A 14,718-nucleotide genomic window follows, 5' to 3' on the forward strand; every position below is an offset into this window, starting at 1 on the left:
CGAGGCTGGAGGTTCTTGGTGTTCCGAGAGGTTCTGTGGTTCAGGTAATCCGGTGACTCAGGTGTCCACTCGTGGTCAGAATGTCCTGAAGGCGAGGCAATACAAAAGTTAGACATGAACATGAACACTTGGACTGAACTAGACGAGAGACCAAGTTATGCACCATCAGGGGCAACAAACTGGCAATGAATGCTGGTTCTGGATCTCCTTAAGTAGGTCTGGTCGGTGATGGAGAGTGGACACAGCTGGGAATCATCAGGAGCCAAGCAGAGAGGGGAAGGGTAGGAAAGCTGACAGAGGCACCATGACAACACTTGAGTGTAGCAAGTGTACTACATAGACCACATGTGTAGTGTGTGTACACCAAATGAATACGCCTTCAGACCAAATTTGAACATTTTAAGTTTAAAAAGTAAAACTTCAAGTATGCTGCCTCACTTTTAGCATATACTAAGTATATTGGTAGATATACTTAGTACTTAGCATATTGGGGACAACGTGACATCATTCTGTCTATAAATATGTCTTGCACTTCTACTTTTTGCTTCTGGGAACCACCTAATTGAGGTAAGTGGTAAAATAGCTCATTTTTATCTACAATGTAAGGAAGCCAATGGAGGGAATTGAAACAAAACACTTGAGTGTGTTTCTGTTTCAGCATTTAAGATTAGGGATATCTTAATTGGAATAAACATGATGCAAAACACAAACAAACCTGCAAAAGCAAATGGTTCTAATTTACATTCATGCACTTTGAATGCATGTAGATGTCCTGTTGTTGGTTATCTTCCTCCACTTTGTCACATTTACCAACAACTTTTGCCACTGTCTTGTCAAATTAATTTGTTACACCTATGATGTATGGCACAGTATTTTACTAGAAGAGACTTTACCTACATGAAAACCTATTTTTATCCACTTAAGGGAGCAATAACATGACATCAGTGGGGTTTTTATAAGAAACAGGAAGTTAGAAGTAACCTTAACATCTACATAAGTGCTTGTGATAAAAGGCACAAGCAGCTTAAGTGTTAGAAAACATGAAAAAAAACTGAATTCACTAAAGAGAAATAAAATCATTTAGATAATAGAATATTATAAAAACAATAGAAGATAGAAAATAACCATGAAAACAGGCTGTCTATATGTCAATGCAGCTACATTTGCATGCTGGTTAAGACAGAATCTAAACTTTTCCACCGCTACTTTATTTGCAAGTACCTGCAAGAATCTGCCTCTCAGTTTGCTTCTGTGCCACATGCAAGAGAATATCTTGGATATAAAATTTATTGTTAGCCTAAAAATCATGTTGGAAGACTTAAACTACTGGTAGATGTATTGCTTTAGTCGACATTTTAGAGGAAATCCGTTTAACTAGATGGTGGTTAAAAGGACCGTTTTAGTTTGCAAGAACAACACAGAAGCCATTACTGCTGCATTACTCTGTTTACTGTTGCTCAAGATTGCAGATAGGAGTACAGCTAAAAACACAGATGACCAAGTTTCACACATTGTTTGCAGTTGCAATGAATTTGCATGAAGAATTTGTTGACCGGGCCTCAACTACTTGTGTATTTCCACCTTTTTTTTTCAACAGCTTGAGCAGGGGCTTCCTGAATGTCAAACAAGCTGAAATGAAATTGCAGAAACCTTTCAGTTTTTATTATTTCCTTTTGTGCTGTTTTATTTAACCTATGAGTCTGTATATTAATATCTATATATATTTTGTTTTTTTTGTTGGCAGATGGAGCAGATTGATGATATGCTAAATCATTTGATTGGAGAGATCGATCATCTCTCTCAGGTAAAGCGCAAACATTTTGTTAATAGGTAATCGTCTGTTTTAAGTTTTAAGATATGAATTAAAAACAAAAATGTAGATAACAAGTAATTTGCAATTCCCACTCGCTGTTATACATTTGTTTTTGAAATGCCACAAAAATAAAAAAAAATACAACCGGGCTGCAGTTACAACAGAGTTAACCATGACAAACTACTGGTGCAAACCAAAAGCACTCTGATGCTTAAAAAACAACAATAATAATTTTCATTTACCATTTAAAAATTTGATAATAAATAAAATGACTGCAGCCTCCAGTGCAAGCCTAATCAATTCTGGTCCTGTATTACCTTAAAGCAGTTTAATTTTGAAATTCTTTGCTGCTTCAAATAAAAATTGATCAGGAAAAACTAGATTTTAAGTGTCAAGAAAATGTTTCATCGTCACGTAATAGGATTTTTGGGTCAAATCCAGGAGCAGCAAAAAGGTTGTACCTATAGTAATAAATGAACAACGGATTTCAAAATAAGATTACAAAAAATACAGATTTGTGCAAAGTCAGTTAGGTGAAAGCCCCCAAAACAGAAAAGTTAGTTAAAAAGCTTTTAAAATAATTTTTATGCCAAAAGTGCATTTTGGTTGTAAATCCAGCTGCTTTTTCCACTCATTGCCAGGTTTTTGCCCAACTGTCTACTGGCTAATATGAGGTAACAGCACCGTTTGAGAAGTATCTAATCTGGTTATTTTGACAATAAAAATCTTTACTCAAAGTTTTTTTTTTAAATCAATGTAAACACTTTTGGACTCCTGACATAAAGTTGTGTAGAGCTATCCCACCGTATTCCTAAAAACATTCCATACATCGATCATCTGAATGATCTCATCCTTTCATGGAACCATATTAACAAAGTTGGCAGACATTATTCATTATTTATGCTTGCATATGAACAGGTAATGAAAGTAAATGACAAATTATGTCCCAATAGGTTCTGCAGACAACATCTGATTGCATCTTGGCTTCAAACCAACCATCATAATGTAAAGAATGTCCTTCAGCACAGCCTGCAGATTCCCTCCAGCACTCATCAAGAAATAGAACAAAAATTGTGCACTCTTGACAAATGTTTCATTAAAGTCCATATTGGGAGGGGGATGACCAAAAAAATTAATTAGACAGTTTGTCTGACCGGAGCAAGGAGTCTTTCAGGTTTGACAAAAACCACTCCACAGCGGGGAGACCTCAGGAAACGCTTTTTGATTAAAGCTCTTTGAAGCTAATGGATGTATAAATGGTTCCGCTTATGACCTTAATTATGCCCCTCCTCTTAACTGTTCAGGAGGCGCCGGGGTCTGCTTTGCATCTCTGTCTATGCAGACATGGCAGCATGACAAAATGTGTTCTCAGACAGAAGTTAGCTACTTTTATGTGGCAAGCCTAATTTTGTGTGCAGATTTGGCTAATGAACATGTGGATGTCCTGTATGCTGCTCTCAATAGAAGAATATTATCTCATAAAAACGATAAATGGTAATTGGCGTTTACTTGTATAGCGCTTTTCTACAATTCTTTGAAGGCCCAAGGCGCTTAACCCTTGTGCTATCCTATGGGGTCCAGATGACCTGATCCTTACATTGACGTGTTCTCCCTACCATGACAAAGGTGGATAAAGGTGGAAAGATTTCATGTAATCCATGGACACCAGTGAAGATCACAAATCATTGAAGAAAAAAGGTTCAGAGCACTGTCTAGTGGGTCTAAATGACCCAACACCCAACGTTAAAGTGCCTAGGATAGCACAAGGGTTAAACTGAAAACACAAAATATTTAGATTCAAGATAATAGTTACTTAAAGTCCCGTTAGTTGTCACGCACCCACGTACTGTACATGTGTGACATTTATTCTCTGCATTTGACCTGGGGGAGTGGTGAACTGCAGACAAAGCCGCTCTGGGGAACCATTTGGTGGTTTAATCCCCCAATCCAACCCCCTTAATGCTGAGTGTCAAGCAGGGGGGCATTAACTCCCATTTTTAGTCTTATGTGTGACTCCACCATGGGTTTAAACCCACGACCTTCCAGTCAGTTGACACTCTGCCCCAAGGTCACTGAACTGGTTCTTAGAAAAAAACGACCCCCCCCCCCTCCCCGAAGGTTCACAAATCATTAAAGAAAAAAGGTTCAGAGCACTGTTTAGTGGGTCTAGATGACCCAATTCCCAATGTTAAAGTGCCTTGAATAGCACAAGGGTTAGCAGTCACAGTCCCATTCACCCATATTCCCACACTGATGGTAGCTCCGCTGCTGGACGCTACCACCAGCCTACCACCAGAGGCAAGCTGGGGTTCAATGTCTTACCCAAGGATACTTTGACACATGCATGCTGGAAATCGAACCTTGCCTCTGGTAGTTGGTTAACACAAGTGTTTGGCAGCAGATCGCCTTTTGTCTGCACCACAGCTGCCCTTTCTAAAGATCCTTTTTTTTAATCAAATCAAATCAAATCAACCTCTATTTATATAGCACTTTTTCAACAACATATGTCACTCAAAGTGCTGTGCATAAAATACAATAAAATGTAAAAACAAGATGACAAGACAAACCGTGCAACAACCCCCCCCCCCCCCCCCCCCACACACACACACACACACACTTAAAAAAAATAAATAAATAGATAAATAAAAAAGTGATAAAATGATAGAATGTAGAGACCAGGCTTTGTCCTGAAGTGGGGAAACGATATTTTGGGGACATGTCCACATCAGCGACCCCCCCCAACCCAAGTTCACGGAGAACACTACCACAGAACCCCCCAGATCCGATCAAAAGAGTCAGACCCAGGAGATCCAACTGCAGCGACCCCGTTTACTGAGAAGGGTCAGTCACTGATGTGGAGGATCCCTCAGAGGAAACAGGTCTCTTCTGTTTTCTATTTAATGACAGCCTTAAATAGACATTCTGGATGCAAACTAATAAATACTATAAAATAAAATACATTAAATTAGCCTTTGCGCTAAAATACAAATGAAAAAATATTTTCCTAGAATATTTAAATTACAACATATTTTTATGGTAGTTATAAAGCTGGATTTAAATTGTCTGGATTCAACACATTTTCTTTAGTTATTTTGTTGTTTAATACGGAGCCCGTGTCCTGACATTAAGATATAAAAATATATCTTGTTCCCACAGATTAATATCTTGTTCCCACAGGTTGGAGCCCGTGTCCTGACATTAAGATATAAAAATATATCTTGTTCCCACAGATTAATATCTTGTTCCCACAGGTTATTATGTCGTTCGCACGAAATACTATTCCGTTCCCACAAGATACTATTCCGTTCCCACAAGATACTATTCCGTTCCCTCAAAATACTATTCCGTTCCCTCGAAATGATTAACTCGTGCGAACGCAATAATTATGTCGTTCGAACGCAATAATTAATCCGTTCGAACGCAATAATTATTCACGTCATAAGTCATTCACGCGGATATGCTCTTTGTACGCCGGCAAAAGCCGCTTTCAGCTGTAACTTCCGTGTCTCTGTGACCCATATTCGTTCAAAAAAGGAACATGAAAAACAAAATTGATCACTTTATTACCGTCTCAATGAATATAAGAAAAATATCAAAAGATTTATGATAACTAGGCTGCTTTGTCAAACGATAGCTCCTGCTAGGCTAGCTCCGCCGCAGAGCTCTCTGTTTGATCATGTATGCCGGCATTTGGGCAACTGGCTGGTCTGTTGTCAGACAGCTGATATTGTAGTTTAGGGTCGAATAGGAATAATAATATTCAGGACTTGTCTTTTATTAACTTTAGCAGTCAGTATCTTTACATTCGAAGGCTATTAGGCTACATGCTAACTGACTAGCCGATCATTTCCTGTTATTAATTTACGTCATAGATTTACACCAGATACCTTCACATTTCTGTCTGTGTGTGTCTCATTACATTGCATTGAAGACACGGAGGATGTTTAGAGAACAGATTTATTTATTTTAAAAAGCACAGAAGCATCCATCGTATTCACGTTCACATCATGGTACGCCCTCAATCATCTTGCTGCAAAAGCCGCTTCCTGCCGCTACTTCCGGTCTCTGTGAGCATTCAATAGGGGTAAAAATAAAAGCAAGAATGGTCGATCTGTTATTTTCTCGATGACAATCTGAAAAATATCATATTAAGCTGGCTGCTTCGCCGAAAGCACTTACCTTTAGCTTGTAGCATAACAACAATGGCAGTACGTCACGTTTCCCAGAATGCTTTCCTGCCAATCATTGGCCAATCACCGTGTCCCTGTGACCAAGGTCTAACAACAAGACCAATGGTTGGCCGCAAAGCATTCTGGGAAACGTGACGTACTGCCATTGTTGTTATGCTACAAGCTAAAGGTAAGTGCTTTCGGCGAAGCAGCCAGCTTAATATGATATTTTTCAGATTGTCATCGAGACAATAACAGATCGACCATTCTTGCTTTTATTTTTACCCCTATTAAATGCTCACAGAGACACGGAAGTAGCGGCAGGAAGCGGCTTTTGCAGCAAGATGACTGAGGGCGTACCAGAGATCATCATCATGTGAATGAACGTGAATACGATGAATGCTTTGTGCTTTTTGAAATAAATAAATATGTTCTCTAAACATCCTCCGTGTCTTCAATGCAATGTAATGAGACACACACAGACAGAAATGTGAAGGTATCTGCTGTAAATCTATGACGTAAATTAATAACAGGATCAATGATCGGCTAGTCAGTTAGCATGTATCCTTATAGCCTTCGAATGTAAAGCGACTGACTGCTAAAGTTAATAAAAGACAAGTCCTGAATATTATTATTCCTGTTCGACCCTAAACTACAATATCAGCTGTCTGACAACAGACCAGCCAGTTGCCCAAATGCCGGCATACATCAAAGAGCTCTGCGGCGGCGCTAGTAGTAGCCTAGCAGGAGCTATCGTATGACAAAGCAGCCTAGTTATCATAAATCTTTTGATATTTTTCTTATATTCATTGAGACGGTAATAAAGTGATCATTTTTGTTTTTCATGTTCCTTTTTTGAACGAATATGGGTCACAGAGACACGGAAGTTACCGCTGAAAGCGGCTTTTGCCGGCGTACAGAGAGCATATCCGCGTGAATGATTTATGACGTGAATAATTATTGCGTTCGAACGACATAATTATTGCGTTCGTACGAGTAAATCATTTCGAGGGAACGGAATAGTATTTTGAGGGAACGGAATAGTATCTCGTGGGAACGGAATAGTATTTCGTGCGAACGACATAATAACCTGTGGGAACAAGATATTAATCTGTGGGAACAAGATATATTTTTATATCTTAATGTCAGGACACGGGCTCAGTAGTTTAAGATTAAGTTGTGGTGTTTTTGGCACCAATATGCAGAAAAAATGTATTTTTAAAGTTCTTCACGGGACCAAGAGGAAGCTACTATTTGCTGACTGAAGGTTCAATTCAATTCAATTCAATTTTATTTGTATAGCCCAAAATCACAACAACAGTCGTCTCGATGGGCTTCGAAGTAAAACATTAAATCAAAAGGATCACGAATACAAAGAGTTCAATAGAAAAATACTAAAATGAACTAACAAACTGACTAAGCTATACTGGCATCCCTGCCCTTAGACCCCCCTTCGCGGTAAGGAAAAACTCCCAAAAAAACCGGATTCCGGAAAAAACGAAGAAACCTCAGGGGTGCCCACATGAAGGAGGGATCCTCCCCCAGGACGGACAGGCGATTTACCAGAAATCTTAGAGAAGAATTAACTTATCTAAATCTACAACTACATATATAAAGTCCAGCAGACGAGCTTCATCCAGCCGTGGTTATCGGGACAGTCAAAGGCGCGAGTCGAGCCGGAGACAGGAACCACAGCCAGGTGTAGGAGCAGGAGCAGAGACGAGGTACTAGGTCAGGTACAGAGCAGAGACGAGCCAGAGATGAGCCAGAGGCAGGATCCACAGCCAGGTGTAGGAGCAGGAGCAAAGGCGAGGTAAACGGTCAGGAACTGGAGCACGGATGAGCCAACTGGAGTCTGGAAGCACTCCCACTCCCCAGGAGGGGAGAGGAAAAGAGGGACAATACATGAATCGCACTGCACCAAACAGAGGCATGGAGAACTAAATGATAAATTATGATCAAGAATAGAGGAGAGGAAGGGTAGAAGTAAAAAAGGAAAGAGGAAAGAGGACAGAACCCCAGTGTACCATAGTTACCCCAGCTTCAACTTCTAGCAGCCTTTTAAAAGAAATAGTTATTATTAAGTTTAATTTAAACAAACTAACATTAAGTTAAATAATCTCTGAATACTAACTAGTCTGACAATAAGCCTGTCCAAAGAGGAATGTTTTCAGTCTAGCTTTGAATGTAGAAACTGAGTCGGCCTCTCTTATATGAGCTGGGAGTTTATTCCATAAGACAGGGGCTTGGTGGCTAAACGCTCTACCTCCAACCGTACTTTTACTAATTCTAGGAACCACAAGCAGTCCTGCATTTTGCGAGCGAAGTGTTCTGATTGGTTGGTAAGGGACTATGAGGTCCTTAATATAGGACGGGGCCATTCCATGTAAGGCCTTATAGGTTAACAGGAGGATCTTGAACTTAATTCTAGAATCAACTGGGAGCCAATGGAGCGAAACTAACACAGGAGTGATGTGATCTCTTCTGCTGGTTCCAGCTAACAATCTAGCAGCTGCGTTCTGAACAAGCTGGAGACTTCTTAAGGAACTCTTAGGACACGCTGCTAACAAGGAGTTACAGTAATCCAGCCTCGACGTAACAAATGCATGGATGAGTTTTTCAGCATCACTCTTAGAAATTATATTTCTGATCTTAGCAATATTCCGCAGGTGAAGGTCCATGCAGCAAAGAGGACATCCACCTAAATTTCAAAAGCAATGGTCATCATTGTGTTTGAGGATGTTTGGAGGGAAAAGAATTAAGCTTTGATGGTTGAAGGTGGCAGAATCATGCTGTGGGACAAATGTGCACATTGGCAAATAGATTGCATTATGAATTACATTTTAAAAGTTGGTGAAGAGCAAAGAGAAAAACAACTTTTTTATTTAGTTGCACTTCTATATATGAGCAGACCTAAAAACGTTTGATAAAAGTAAAAAATTCAGTCCATGTGAATGAAAGGAAAAAAGTAGTACTTTCTTTCACAGTTCTGAAAAATCAGAAATAAGTTCCTTAACAACAGATAAAACAAAATTTATGTTATTTCTTTTTCATTATTTCTTGTGTAATTGTTATGAATGCTCTGAATTGCAGTTACATGTTGGGTATGGATACAGCATGCAGTAGTCTTCTGTGTTTTTTTCATCTTCTGCAGTCTCTGTTATCTGAAGGCGACACAGCTGAAGGGAAAGATGCTTCACAGGAGCAGAGCACATTCTCCATTGGTTTCACAGACCTGAAGGGTAAGTCATTCCTTCCCTTTCAAAAAAGTAAATCCAGACAGCAAAGACTCGCTTTGCCCTGACAGTCTCTCCACGTGGGGGAGACATGCAGCAGACATCCCACAGATCAAATTCCTGCTGGTTTTCTGGTGCCAGAAAGTCACAGTGACCTTTAGAACTTAAAATGAAGATTCTGAGCGCTGAAGCAGGGTCTTCTTCCTGTGAAGACACTCAAACCTCAATCTCAGCCTCAACTGTTGGAATAACTGTTGATTATTATTGAAATATATATTTGTTCACCTTGTATCTAATAAAAAAAGCCATGTTAAAGGAGAGGATGCATTAGACAGGGTTTGATGGAGGAAAATGATTCACTGTGGTGACTTCTGAAGGGAAAAGCAGAAGGGAAAAGAAAACAAATCTAAAATAAAAATCCACAGAATCGAAATCAGTGTGCATCCCACCAATCTATGTGTTTTATTCAGATTTCCTTCATTTCTTTTGTTGATGTTTGCAGGACCCTGCAGAATCAGATTAGCTTTCTTTCCTTACCAATGGAAGTTGGACATTGACATTCACAGAAGCAGAAAATGTCCTTCTGCTTTATCCTTTTTTCTGTTTTATTATGTAAAACAACCGTTATTGTTTTGTTTGTCAGCAAAAAAAATTTTTTTTTTAATCTTCATCGCTGTTTTCTGTTATTTCCTCCTGCATGACTTTTCATACCAGAAATAAGATATTTCTTTGTTTCCTTGTGTACTTTTGTGTTTCTCCTATGCATTGATCATATATAAAAAGGCCCCTTTTAACTAACTGGGAGACGTCACTTAGATATTTTAAACGTTATTTTATACATTATTTATTTCACGGAATAGTCTCCTCATCAGACCTTTTCCAATTCTGTAACTTTCTTTTTTCTGAAAAAAAGAATGGAGACAATTTAACGGCTATGGTCATTCAAGGTAGTACTACTCACATCTATTACTATCTTTAAATTTTAATGATTAAACAACGTTAAAACATAAACATCTTTTGAAAAAAAGTCAGGGTCCTATTGGTCCTTTTTTTTTAACCAAGTAATGCCGTAGCAAATTTTCAAAGCAGTCAAAATAGTTAGTCATTTTGACAAGAACGGAAAAGGCTACTAACGCTAAAAATAAAGATAAATTCAGTTTTGTAGGGACATAGTCAAAGAAAAAATAAAAACTAAGCTTCTTAAATTGTGCACATAAAGATTTTTCCCGCTCTGCCTTCTTTTGACCAGTAGAAGAGCAGAACACGTTGTCCGTCATTCCTGAAGTAACAACTTCCTTCTTATCTTCTCAGAGTCACTCAACGAACTGGAAGATCATGACCTGGATGCGCTGGTGGCCGACCTAGAATTAAAATGCACATCTGAAGAATTGTCAGTTTGTGAAGCAGCAGGCAGCCTCGTGGAGGATCATCCATCACCTGCTCTGACGCACGAGGAGGTATAAGTTCCCCCTAAACTGACTGAAGAACCTTCCCGTTTGATAAAAACGGTAAAAGATTGATGGAAATGGAAGATAAATGAATAACGTGAGGATTCTTTAATTTTTCCATTAAGACAAAAGCCCAAACAAAGTTGGATAAAATTAAAATAGCTTTGGAGAAGCTGAAAGAAGCTAAAGTGAGAAAGGTAATGCCCAAAACTAAAAAAGTGTATTATTAAGTCATTCTGTGGCAGTTGAACTAACCAAAAACGCTTAGTTAATAGTAAAAGTCCTGATGAGTGACGGTAGCTCCAAAACTCTGATGGTGGATGGGAGGCAGATGGTGCGAGAGGTTCTGGATAAGCTCTTTGAGAAAACACACTGCGACCAAAGCATCGAGTGGAGCCTGTGTGAGGCCAACCCCGAGTTGCAGATTGGTGAGACTTCTGGCACGCACAAGTGTCAACAGGACCCGTGCGCTATTACTCATACCTGTGTCCGTTACAGAACGAGACCTGGAGGATCACGAGTTATTTGTGGAGCTCCTGTCTGACTGGATTCGCCACAGTGAGAACAAAATCCACTTCATCTTAAGACCCCAAAAGTATGTGATGTTCACTGACCCACAAGTGAGTTCAAAACCATCCCTTTCTTCATGTTTGATGAGTCAGGGTTCATGTCTGTGATTGGTCCGTGTGTTTTGTGAACCCAAAAGCTGTTTTTCATGTGGAAAAAGAATAAATCCGGTCAGACGGATGTCAACAAACAGACTAAAGATCTCCTAATCAAGGTCAGCTAAAGGTACACAATGACTGTCTGTGTTGGTCCATGTGGTCATTTTAACCATTTTTCTCCTCTGACACCGCAGGAGCATTTCGGAGGCACGAGTGTGATTGTGCCTAATCTTGAAGGGAAGATGTACCTAAAAGAAGATGGGAAGAAGGTCTGGAAACATCAGTACTTCCTTCTGAGGGCCTCTGGCCTTTATTATGTACCCAAAGGAAAGACAAAGGTACAGAAAAAATAAAGATAAACACAAGCCTTTCTTTTTTTACTGCCATGGGTTCTTGTGTGGCATTACAAGAAAATACTCGGCAGTGCAAATAATAATAAGTCACGCCTTTGAAATTATAGTGCATGTCTTGTTTTGAATATTTTTTACTCTAAAATGTGGATTTTTATTTGACCGACTGTAATCTTGCAGAACAGTGTTCTAAAAAATAGACCGCTTACTTATGGGCGATGGAAAGGGGGTGTGGGATTGCTCCGTGTCAAATCAACTCAGGTATTTCTAATGAACTCCTGCTGCTCTGCAGAAACTACGTCCGAGAAAACAACGCAGGTCTTTTTATTTTGGCTAAAAATAATATAATCATAATTTTAAAACTATTTGGAACGCTTTTACAATAGATCAAAAGATGATGGAGTGGGACTTTAACGTTACAAAATAGTTCAAGTCTGACTTGACTGGGCCGGTGATACATACTAATCTTTTCTTCTTGCTGATTTTGTGTTGTTAAGTTTGGACATATGTCCTCACATTTTCTGCTGTACAGATGACTGAGAATAGTTTAAGGACTTTCAGTTGCACGTGTGACTAAGAACAAACCCAAACCACCAGCCCTCCTCCAACGTGCTCTACTGTTACTTATTTTTTCTGCTGACAAAATGTGTTAAATTATTCTTTTAGCTGAACAGATTCAGATCGTAAGTGAAGAAAAATTATTCAAGAAGAAGGAAAATATTAAAACTGATTTAAAAAAAAAAGAACCTAGCATCCTTAAGGTTAAGTCTACTTCCTGAAAGTTGGTTATTGTGTCAATGTTTGGGTCGAGTCTTGTATGCAAAGGGGAACAAACACTGGTCTCGGTCCGCTATCAGTTTTGCTTCATACTGGAGGATGAGTATTGGAGATGTCACTGTCGGCATAAACTGCTCACACTTGATCCCCAGCACCTCTGTCAGTGTGATGAAATTTTGTTTTTCCCCTGCCAGTCTTCGTCTGATCTCGCCTGCTTTATCCGCTTTGAGAAAGTCAACGTCTACACAGCCAGCAACTACAGAGAGAAATTCAAGGCTCCGACCAGCTTCTGCTTTGTGTTAAAGGTCAGTCACAGTGTGTGGGATGTTTCTTGTCTCGGAAGACGCACCCTTTTTTTTTTTTTTTTAGGTCTGGCATGCTGAAGTCACTGAGTGCTGAATCTGCCGGTCAACACAACAGTTTCCATGGAGACCACGTGTCAAAGAATCAGCCTGGGATGAAACCTTCACTCTGTTTAAGCGCTTACAAAATTGAAAACAGTGTCTGGAATCCATGCAGAGCGCAAAAAAAGAAAACAGACAAAAATAGGAGGAGTCAGCTTTATGTGGAAGTTAAGACATCATGAAAAAAAGAATTTAACCCCCCATCTAAGCTGGATTTGCAAACGAAAACACACACATTGTATAAATCTAGCCTCTTCCTATAAAACAGGCAGATTGTGGTGACCCCTGAACTTTCCTGCAGTATTGGGAATAATAAGCAGACCTGTACACTTTTCTTTCTTTTGAAAACAAGCCATTTTGCATAATTGACAGCAGAAATATTGCACTGAATTAAATTACAACTCAAAAGCAGCTCTTTTAACTTGAATTAGAACTCAATAGATGACCGTCTGAACTTTAGTTAGTGAAGAAAAGTATAACAATGCATCACTGCTGTGATCATTATTTTCCTCTTTCATGAGGAATGACTGGATGGTAAAAAAAAACAGTTAACATTGGTGTCCATGTTAAAATTATATTGAGAAAATAAGAGCTATTAAGGAAAGAAAACAATGGTTCAATTCTGTCTTCACTAGTAGAAGGGCGCCTGCAGTAGTATAAGGTCACCAAAGTGCAAATTTTACAAAAAATGTGCCCACACAAATATATGTTTTGCCATCAAATATTGAATTAAAACAAATATTTATTTTGTTCTAGGATCAATATCCAGATGTTTTTTTTTTCATTTGCTGTGGTCTAAAAACACAGCTTACCTTTTCTTGCAATTTGTTTCACATGTCGAAAACTTCTGTAAATATATATATATTTCAAACTTTAGCTGGTAGAATTTTTTTTACTGAAATACATGAGAGAAACCCAACTTTTTTTCTTCTTCTGTAGATGTATTTTTATCTGTCACATTCACACACCTTGCAATTTCCTCCCCAAGGTGTCAAATAAAGAAATTCTCATTTAAATTCCAATTTTTATTCTTACTCTGACCTCTGCTGGTGAAAGCGCATACTACAAATGACAAACAATGTAAAAAAAGGTGAGAAGATTGAAAAATGACTGGAATTTAGGTGGCATATATTTAGATGGTTTTCTTCAATGTTTCTTTGAACCTTCTTCCCTCTACATTATGAAATCAATTGCATATCTCTTCTTCTCTTTGTGCTCTCAGCATCCCTGCATCCAGAAAGACTCTCCCTACATCAAGTTCCTTTGCTGTGAAGACGAAAAGTCCCTGCTGCTTTGGGTCACCTCCATCAGAATAGCTAAGGTCAGCTGTAACTCTGTCCACCCTCTTTGATCTGAATGTCCTTTCTAAGAGGTTAAACAGTCACCTGTCTGTGTTCAGTACGGACCCGTCCTCCATCAGAACTATCAGGAAGCTGTGAAAAGAGCCTCCGGTTTCCAGTCTGCACGAAACAAAGCTGCCTCACTTCAGACCAAAGCTGGTGAGGTTTAAAAATAATTAGAACGACTATTCTAAAAGATTCTGTATTTTCTGCAAAAGTCAAACTATCTATCTTTTGTCTAAACGCTTTGGGTTGCTGGAGCCTTTTCTAGACACTTTTGGGGGAAGGAGGGGTGCATCCTGGACAGTTTACCATTCCACTGCAGGGCTAAAAGTCAAAATACATTTAAAAGAAATTTGGAAGGGAAAAAAGAAAATAATTTAATGAATAAAATATCAGATCTTAGTAGTTTAGCATGAGTATAAACAAAACAAAAATCCTTTTGTTTCCTATTTTGTGAGACTGTATAGTTTGGAAGCTCCTCTTGTTCTCATAGCTTCAGATAAACCCCTATCA

The 14,718-nt window shown here is 38.9% G+C and overlaps 1 protein-coding gene across 1 annotated transcript in view; it reads left to right on the forward strand.

Moving 5' to 3' along the window:
- The window catches only part of LOC101163456 (amyloid beta A4 precursor protein-binding family B member 1-interacting protein-like), a 17,858-nt gene continuing 3,140 nt past the window's right edge, over positions 1-14,718 (forward strand). Inside the window, exons 1-11 of the mRNA XM_023964983.1 lie at positions 1-1,804; positions 9,137-9,224; positions 10,530-10,675; positions 10,792-10,863; positions 10,935-11,094; positions 11,165-11,286; positions 11,373-11,447; positions 11,526-11,669; positions 12,653-12,763; positions 14,085-14,183; positions 14,262-14,361. Of these exons, the coding sequence (XP_023820751.1) occupies positions 1,745-1,804; positions 9,137-9,224; positions 10,530-10,675; positions 10,792-10,863; positions 10,935-11,094; positions 11,165-11,286; positions 11,373-11,447; positions 11,526-11,669; positions 12,653-12,763; positions 14,085-14,183; positions 14,262-14,361 (1,177 nt within the window). The 5' untranslated portion in view covers positions 1-1,744. The remainder of the gene's footprint in view (positions 1,805-9,136; positions 9,225-10,529; positions 10,676-10,791; positions 10,864-10,934; positions 11,095-11,164; positions 11,287-11,372; positions 11,448-11,525; positions 11,670-12,652; positions 12,764-14,084; positions 14,184-14,261; positions 14,362-14,718) is intronic.

The sequence above is a fragment of the Oryzias latipes genome, chromosome 17 (genome assembly GCF_002234675.1).
Source record: "Oryzias latipes chromosome 17, ASM223467v1".
Taxonomy (NCBI): Eukaryota; Metazoa; Chordata; class Actinopteri; order Beloniformes; family Adrianichthyidae; genus Oryzias; species Oryzias latipes.